At 54.7% G+C, this 9,298-nt stretch overlaps 1 protein-coding gene across 2 annotated transcripts in view; it reads right to left on the bottom strand.

Annotated features, from left to right (window-relative positions):
- Nucleotides 1-1,341: 1,341 nt before the first annotated feature.
- The window catches only part of RBM19 (RNA binding motif protein 19), a 52,189-nt gene continuing 44,232 nt past the window's right edge, over nucleotides 1,342-9,298 (bottom strand). Inside the window, exons 24-25 of one of the 2 annotated variants that reach the window (XM_023937583.2) lie at nucleotides 8,507-8,620; nucleotides 1,342-1,711 (exon numbers count right to left, since the gene is read on the bottom strand). In XM_023937583.2, coding sequence (XP_023793351.2) covers nucleotides 8,529-8,620 — 92 coding nt within the window. In that variant the 3' untranslated portion in view covers nucleotides 1,342-1,711; nucleotides 8,507-8,528. The remainder of the gene's footprint in view (nucleotides 1,712-8,506; nucleotides 8,621-9,298) is intronic. The other variant, XM_086855206.1, reaches the window with a different exon arrangement.

Raw genomic sequence — 9,298 nt, 5'->3', positions numbered from 1 at the left:
GGAGAGCTGCTGGCACTGCTGGATGCTCCCAGGCCCCCTGGGCTGACTCCAGCCCCTAATCCTTCAAACCCCCCAGTAAACTTTTTGTGTTTCCCCTTTAAAGCAGCCGAGGCACTGCCTGCATGAGGTGGAGATGAGCTGTCCCCCTCTCAGGGCTCCTCCAGACGCCCCTGTGGCACCCCCAGTTTGGGGTGCCCATTCCAGGGCACTGCAGTGTCCTCATCTTCCTCCCTCAGAAATCTGGGCACGTCTCAGCCCTGGTGTGCAGCAAAACATCCCTGAACCCTGGTGTTCCCCTCATCCCTGGTGCTTAACCCCAGCTTCTCCCAGCCCCTCCCTCTGGGTGCTCCAGCTGCTGGGGGCACAAGGGACGTTTTTTGGAAGGGGCAGCTCAGGAGACAGAGCCAGGGGACAAACCTGGCCAGGGGTGTCTCAGCTCTGCTCATCTCCCGCTGGTGCCACCAGAGGTTTTAAGGTTTTCAATGCCTGAACAGACGATTTGAAAAGCAAATTGTAAACTTATCCCAGCTTGCATCCAGCTTGGCCCATGGGCTGGGGTGTCCTGGATGTCCCTGAGCTGCTGGGTCCATCAGCTGTGGTTCCCTGCTGTGGCTGTCAGTGTGACACCGGGAGCTTGGCCCTCAGCAGCACGAGGCCATCACTCTGAGTCCCCCCAGCCTCCAGGGATGCTCTTGGTGCACCATTTTTGGATTCCAAAGGCTCCTAAAATCTCCCACCCCAAACCCTGCTCAGCCCAGATGGAATCAGTGGCATTTTCATGGACTCAGGCTCCAATTAAGCTCGGTGAGAGAAGCAACCTGGCCAGAGGCACCACCCAGGGGTGTGATGCCACCAGCAGATCCTGACTTGGGGCTGCTCCTGGGGGCTGCAGGCTAAGGGCAGAGCTCCTCCTGGCACTGCAGAGATAGAGATTTCTTTTTTTTTTAAAAAAAAGGGAAAAAAATGGGGGGAGGGGGGCAAAAAAAGGCCCCGTGTTTGCAGCCAACATGTGTAATCTGTTGCAGCCCTTGTCAGACAAAACAGTTTTGCCGTAAGACAGCGATTCCCAGAGGGGAAAGGGGCGAAGTGAAAATACTTTATCAGCTGCCTACATATGTAAAGCAGTACCCTGGTTGAAAAGCAAAGCCTCTTTCCCTTTGAAAGCTGGGAAGGGAGAGATGGGAGGCGAGTGCCTGGGAGCAGGGACAGAAATGACACAGGGACAAAGCCCAGCGCAGCAAACCCCAGGCCTCCCTCCGAAAATGCTCTTATCTCCCCATCAGCCCCAAAAATCTACCTGGCTGTGGAGAAGAGACAAAGCCAAACAAAACCCAGACTCAGTTTGGGAAACAAAATATGGTTTTTAATGTACACAACGTGGTTTTTAATGTCCAGGAATTATTGAATTCAGACATTAAGGGCAGGTTCTGTCAGAGTCCCCAGGTCCATTGCTCCAGGTTCCTCTTCCCTCAGGCTGGGCTGAGATGAAGGGAATCACTCCTTGCCTGGATTTAAGAAGTGATGCTCAGGAGCTGCCAGCAGACAAGGGGTTTCCTTCCTCTCTGAATTTAAAGTCTGTTTCAAAGGCTGGGAATTCCAAGACCTGGACACAGCATAAATCAGCCCCTGGGTTCACAGGGGACTCTACTGGCAACAAGTGGGCCGGCTCCTCATGGAGGCTTCTCCTGCTCCATCCATCAGCCAGAGAGACCTGAGAAAGAGGGGAAAAAAAAATCAATTCCACGTAGCAGCTCCCTCAGCGAGGGGACACGAGCTGGGCTGGAGAGCCCAGGAAGGGCCGAGATCCCGGGGCACTTCCATGGATACACAGAGGCAGCAGGAGATAAGGAATGGGATGGGGGGGAGGAAGGGGAGCAAAGAAAGGAGGGAAGCAGGAGCAGGAAGGGCAGGGAAGGGGCGGGGGGAGAGGGAAGGAGCCCGCGCGTGCCCATCTGGGCGATGCATCACATTGAAATTGTCCCGCATTAAAAATTCACCAGCCAGTGAATTTTCAAGGGATTTGTAGTAATTAGATGACAAAATGCTGGCAAATCTCAGGCTTGCCAAAGATGTTACTCAGGGGTCAAAGACTCGACACTTTTGGCTGGGTAATTTGTAAGTGTCAATCACACTCAGCCATCAGAGGGAAAGGAGAGATCCAAGGGCTGAATCCTAACGAAGTCCAAGGCTCCTGCCTGCTGTGGCCCCCTCCTGCTGCCACCCGGGCCTGCAGACCCCCAGCTGAAACCACCCTGGGCTGACTTGGCTTCTCATTTTTGAAATTAAAATAAGAAACTCGCCAGGTTTTGCTTTCCAGCACTTATCTCTGGCGGGAGGAGCTCCTGCTCTGCTCTGCAGGGTGATGTGCCTGTCCTGTTTATCTTGCTGGGGGGCAGAATGGGCTGTGACCCCCCCCCCGAGCTGATGCCTCTGCAGCCCTGCACCAGTCCTTTCTGCCTCGAGCTTGGAACTGCTCCTGGGCCAGTCCAACCCTTTCCTGGGGCTGACCACTGGGCTGAGTTGGGCTGAAAATGGAATTGAAGCAGCTCCTGCCTGTTCCTGCCTCCCCACTGGGTGTCACGGAGACTTTGGGGCCGCCCAGGTTAATTCAGATCCAGCAGGACACTCCCAGCCCTGGGCTGGAGCAGGGTCCTGCCTTGGGCTGAGCCCAAGGCAGCAGCTGACCCCACACACCCACACAGAGCCTGGGGGAGAAACGAAATTTCAAAGTTTTCTACATCATCAGCTTAAAACCAAACCACAAAATGCAAAACAAAATGCCTTGCCCAAAATACCAGGAGGGATCCCTGTCCCAGCTCCAGTGTGGGCTCAGCTTTGCTGAGGCTGAGGTTAAACCTGGCTTTGCTGCCAGAGGATGGCTCTGACAGGATGGCTGCCTAGCCCCAGATCTCTCCTGGAGAGATTTTTGCCTTTTGTGGTCTGTTTCTGAGTTGATGAAGTAGAAAAGCCCTGGATTTCTCAGCCCCACAGGCACCAGAGGGATGGCTGCTAACAGCGGCTACACTTATCTCCAGAAGGATTTGGGGTCACCAGATGTGGGGAGAGGCTGAGCCTGCTTTTCTCTCTGTCTCTCATGGTTTTTAAAGCTGCCCTTGTTACCCCTGCTGAACCCCAGCTCCAGTTTTGGGCTGGGAGGGATGACTGAAGCTGTAGGGAAGGGATGGGGATGTTCTGGCCATCAAACAGCACCCACCACACCCCAAAGGAAAGCACTGCCCATCCCAAACCCCCTTCCACTTAAAGAAGCCAAGTCACAGAGGAAAGGAAGCTAAAGGAGGTTTGTTTGCTCCATCCTTCCCAGAGTGCTGAATTTCTTGAGTGTTCTTAATCCAGCCGTGTGGGGCAGGGAGAGATGGGAAAAGGGAAGGACAGGGCAGGAGGGAAATCACCTCTGGACAGAGCTGCTGTGGTTCAGTGGAAGGCAGAGCCATTCCTTGCTGGGAGAGCTGGAAAAGGAGGCAAGCAGCAGCCTGATGCTCTCCAGCCACTGTGCTGCCCTATCCAGGGGACCTGGGGGCATTGGGAACGTGGCTAGAGGTCCCTCCTCAATTTCAGCAGTCATTTAGCAGCTGCAAAACACCTTGCAGGGGCAGCCTTCCTCCAGCTCATCATCAGCTGCACTGCCAGCTCCTGCTCCATGTATTTAAATAGCCCAAATCATGGGCTGAGGTCTGCAGGGGGTCTGGGCTGAGGGGTTTTCTCATGGTTTTATCTTCACTTGATCTAGCAGTGCCTGCAGATGCTGCTGGAAGAATATTTTGGGAAGCAGCAGGGAGAAACTCTGCCTGTCACTGCTCTGTCCAGTGCTGGCACTTGGGAGCCGTTCCCTGCTCACAGGGGCTGTCCCTGGGATGTCCCCTCCCTGTCAGAGCCTGCTGCTGGCAGGTGAAGACCCCTAACCCCACCCCACTGCACCTGAACACAGCTCCTACCACTGCCCCGCCTGCTCTTGCAGGAGAAAATTACCCAGAAAACAAAAAAATTTAGTTGAGGGAACACAAAGGAAACATGTTTCCCCCAGATCACCTCTCCTGACATGCACCACATCCCTCACTCTCTGTCCCAGCAGCTTTGCTAAACCCTGAGCTGGGGATGATGGCATGTGTGGGGACATGGTGACGCTGGCTCTGTATCCCCTGGTCCACACTCATCCCCAGCAGCCCACCATGGTCCTGGGGCAGGAACAGAGGGACAAACCTAATTAAACGGCACTAATTATGGCCTGTGGAACGCAGGGACTGTGCCCCTGCAGCTCCCAGGGGAGAGGAGACACTCCCTTCTCCAGGATCCTTCCCAGCTCCCTGCTCCTGTGCTGGCATCACTTCCCGTTTGTCATGCACACCCCCTCATGCTCTGCCTCCCTTCCCAGCTCCAGTTTGGGGTGAAAGCCTCCCTGATTAGCCAATTTGGATCCCTATTTACTGTGAATTACAGGGCCTGATTATTATTCATGGCTGGCGAAGGCTGAGATCTCAAGCCCGGCCATGCGATTTCTCTTCCTCTCCAATGCATATATTTAGGGAAAACAGGAGGCAGAGTGCCTCTCTCAGGGAAGCTGCACGCTGCCTCCTCCTCCTGCTGCTGTATTTCCTGCTGAGGAAGGTGCTGGTGGATGCTGGAATGTGGTGGTGGAAGCTGGAATGTGCTGTGATGCAGGGTACAGTCCAGATCTGTTGGGATATTGGTCCCTTCCGAGTCAGCTTCTCCTGGGATTCTGCGATTAAGGTGAAGCTCCCCAAATCTCCCAGCCAGCATCCAAGTGAGCTCTCTCAATCTGCATTTGCAAATTCTTCCTCAAGTCCAACCTGAACCTCCCTCTGAAGATTCCAGAGCTCCTGGAGTCAGCAGCTGGGCTGGGAAGCAGCAGGGAAACCAACAGGGGACCCAAGATCTTCCCGCAGCCCTGGCAAAGGAACAGCACATGGTGCTTCCTTGGCCCTTAGGTGCTTCCCAGTGCCTCCCAGACCTCATTCCATGGGAGCACCTGGGAGGAAGATCAGGCCAGATGGGACTGAAGGGATGAGAGGAGCTGGAATTCCTGAATTGTAGGCAGGAGCAGTGCAGTGGTGATGAAGAAAACCACCAGGAGCTCACAGATGCTGCCTGCCCGTCCCTGCCAGCTCTGGGACAGGGAATAAAACACAGGTAGTGGTTTCCAAAGGGAATGGGTCACTTTGGGCACTCACAGGGCACAGTGGCACAGAAGAGGGGCTGGCAGTGCCCAGCACACCCAGGCTCCCTGGACACGCTCTGTGCCTCGCCTTGCTTTGCCGGCTGTCCCCGTAAGGAGATAAAAGCCCACACAGCCCTCTGGCAACAGGCAGCAATGAGGGAGAGCTGCTTCTACATTAAAACCCTTAACCCTCTCATTCAGTAAAAAAGCTGCATTTGAATAATATCCTAATCCAATTGCAGAGCTGGCCCTGGGGAGGGGGATCTGGAGCGTGCCTGGGGAGCAGCTGCAGCAGCTCCTGCTCTTGTCCAGCTCGCCAAGGTCTCGCCCTGGATGAAGCTGTCACAACCTGACAGAAACCCACTGGCCAAGGCAGTGGGCTTCAACCCCCCAGGGACCCTGCACCGTGTCCCAGCAGCCAGAACTGGGTGTAAAGCACTCGTCTGAGCTCTCTGCTGGGGAGAGCAGGGGCCTCCGGAGCCCAGCTGGGCTGGCTGGACCCCAGCCCCCACCTGCAGAGCCAGGGCTGATGGTGACTCTGGCTGGGAGCTGCTCATCTGCTCTGCCACCAGCACTCTCACCCCAAAAAGGACACCCAGACGAGCATCACAGCCTCCCTGTGCCCAGCTCTGCCCAGGGGGCAGCTGAGGGGTGACAGGCACACACGGTGACACCGCCCCTGGGGTGTCAAGAGCCGGCAAAACGAGGGGGACAGGGCTACAGCTCATCCCAGCCCTGTTACAGCCATCAGTGTGCAATCATTTGGTACAGACAAAACCTTCCTGAATAATAGAAAAGAAACTATTCCAAAGCAAACAAGAGCATTGCAGCAGCACTGCCGAGGTTAAGGACCAGGGGGAGACTGTTCCTGCTTTAGCTCCATGGACAGGTAAGAGAGTTTGCATTATTTTATCATTAGGGTTGCTTCAGATCAGGGGGGAAAAAAGAAAGCAGCCAGTGGGGAGTGCTGAATTTCTGCAGACCTGCTTAAGTGATCATTTTAATTCAGGTGTATGCTCTTTTTTAGAAAATTCCTGCTGTAATTTTAGGGGTGCAATGTGTGGGATTCTCAATACGTAACAAAGAAGTGGAGCAGGAATTAACTCCAACTGTTCTCCAGAGCTGTGATCAGCACTTCCATAATTAATGTCCAGGCACATATTTATCTGTGTACACATACACAGCCCCCCCCTGCTCACATCAAACAGATTTCCTTGATACCAAATTGCCTGAAAAATTAACCAATGTCAAACTGCTCCACAAGATAAGTATCATTAAGGGAAAAAGAAAATCTTCATTATGTTTGAAGGTACAGGGAAAAGAAAAACCCCTCATGAATGTTTTCCAGCCTGTTCCCAGCCTGGGAAATAACATGTTTTAAAACATATCAAAGGGTTAAATTAATTTTCATTAAAATTTAAATTTGAGAAGGCTCCCTCTCTTCTTTCCTCCCTCCTCCCCCTTTGAACATTTGACTGGCAACCATTTCATATTTCAATCTCGGCAGAACAAATTGAATTAGATGTTGAAACCAAACTCTGCTCTGTTCTCTAAAGCCTACATGCTCTGCTTGTGCTAATCCTTTTCGTCGCTGCTGCAGACCTCAGAGACACTCAGCAAGAAACCTGCCCTGCCACAAAAGACAATGAAGGGAAAGAGGAAAAAAAAAAAAACCAAAAAAAAAGAAAACCAGGAAAAAAAAAAACCAAACCCACAGGAAAATCCAAGCCCAACCTGCAAGGCTGCAGAGCTTTGCTGAAATCATGGGCTGGGTGATGCCTGGAGGGGGCCCTGCCTGGCTTCTCTGTCCTCTGTGCTGGACATGGGCTGGTCCTGCACAGCCAGGATGGGCAAACATGAATTGGAATTTCATTTAGCTAAGGCTGAAATTTCCCTGCAGTGACCCTCTGGTGCAGAGCTATGCCAGTGGTGGGGCAGGTGGTGAAGGCAGTGGGGGACAGGGACAGGAATGTCACTCATCAGCAAAGAAAGGGGAATAAAGCTTGTCACCACTTCAGGTGACACTGCCACCCCCTCTGACAATGCTGTTTCCACACCTGTGCCTCAGTTTCCCTACCTGGTGCACAGCTGGTGCTGCTGCAGTGGATGAGGGTTTTAGACCATTCAGGAACCCCTGAATTTTGGTTTGTACCCTGAGCCAGCACTCCCAGGTTCTGCAGGAGTGGCTCCTGCTGGGTTTGGGAAGCCTCTCAGTGGCAGCAGCAGGGCTGTGGAGCTGCAAGGGGTGTCACACCCCTGGTCCCTGAGCAGGAGCTCAGCCTGGGACTGCAGCCTCAGTGCTGAGCCCTGCTCTTGGGCATCTTGCAGAAAAGCTGTGCTAGGACACGTCTGTAAGCACAGGGCTGGGCTGTGAGCAGCACCCTGTGCCCCGTGCTGCTCCAGCCCTGCTCCAGCCTCGGGCTGCCTGCTCACAGCACACACCTGCAGCCATCCCAGAGCAGATGTCACCTGCATCCTGCAGGGTCCTGCTTGGAGCAGGCAGTGCTGCTTTAACCCAGCTCAGATGCTGTCAACAGGGCTCCTGTCAGACACCAGGGCTGCCACTGTGCCCACAGACACACACAAAGGACACCATGAGCCCATCTCACCTCCCAAACCCCACGGGGTGAGTGTGGGGGTCTCGAGGAGATGAGAGGGGCTGACAGGATGGAGGGCTTCACCTCAGGGAGCCATTTCATCCCAGCTCCCTCCTGCCATCCCACGTTTTCCAGCCTTGAGATGCTACCCCAAGACACAGCAAGGAGGAGTGATGGCAGCCAGGACTCAAGGACCTTGGGGAGTGGTACTTTTGGAGGGAGAGAAGCCATGGAGTTTTTGGTGCTGGCAGGGAAAAGGCTTATGCCAAACTATCTGTGGCACGGTGGCAGCTGCAGGTTGGTGTCCAAACAGAGACTCTGATTTTTTGGCAGCCCATCTGTTCTCTCCCAGCCTCAGGGAGGGACAATTCACACCCTGACAGTGATTCCTGCTACAGCAGCAATTCTGCTGCTTTCCCCTGCGGGGGATGCCAACAGCCAGGGGAGCACACAGAACACACCCAGGACATGGATTCACTTCCACACGGGGCCCAAACCGAGCCCAAATCTGGGCTGTAACCCCTGGGACCACAGCCAGGAGCCTGTGGGGTCACAGGGGGGAGAGGCAAAGGGTGGGATCCCTGCTTGGAGGCTGCTGAGCCTTTGGAATTCCGTTTTCTCCTGCCCCCAGTGCTACCGACCCTGCAGCAAGCCAGGACATTTTGACCCCTAGGGCTAGCTGTGCCCACCCCAGCCCCACTGCCCCAGTACCCACCTCACCAGACCCCAGGCAGCTGTTAGATGTCCTCATCTTTGTTACTGTCCCCGTCTTCCAGGTGCTCCATGATCTCATTCAAAATCTCCGATCGTTTTTTCTTCTTTGGGGAGTCTGTCCAGGCCCAGGTGGGAGCGAAGAGGGGAAGAAGAAAAGCAAAAATTACAACCTGGACTCACCTTGGGAGGTGCTGAGGGGGCTGGAGGTAGCAGGATACCCTTCCAGATCATCAAGTATCATCTACTTCTCCTACCCAGCCAGGCCCTGGCAGGAGCTGGGATTCCAACACCTCCCACCCACGCTTTAGTCCACAGGCTGGGAGCAAACAGCATCCAAACAGGTGATGGTGATGCCAGCCCTTCCAGCTGACCCCAATTCACCGTGGAATTCCCTGTGGAAAAGTGGCTGCAAGCCTAACCAGGGCTCTTGGCAGGACACAGCCCCACCAAGATCCTCGCTGAGCTCACCCCAGCACATCCCTCACCTCAGTGGGACCACGGCCCTGCTTTGCCCCTCCTGCCCCACAGCACAGCCGTGTCCTGGGACTGCCACCCCTGGGACACAGCACCATGCACACATCCTTCCCAGTGGATGCACGAGAGGGGGGAGCCCCGGGGGCTGCCAGCACCTGAGGGAACATCCCAGCAGCGCCCAGCACTGAGGTGACAAAGCCATTTGGTCCCTGATCTGAGGCTGACATCCTCCTTTATGCTGGGCAAGCGGTGCCCTCCCGGCAGGAGCCGTGGCACAGCCCCCTCTCCCCCCCTGGCTCCCCAGCTCGCTCGCAGCACA

This window comes from Cyanistes caeruleus, chromosome 18 (assembly GCF_971803275.1).
Source record: "Cyanistes caeruleus chromosome 18, bCyaCae1.hap1.1, whole genome shotgun sequence".
Classification (NCBI taxonomy): domain Eukaryota; kingdom Metazoa; phylum Chordata; class Aves; order Passeriformes; family Paridae; genus Cyanistes; species Cyanistes caeruleus.
This window is presented reverse-complemented; position numbering and strand designations above follow the sequence as displayed.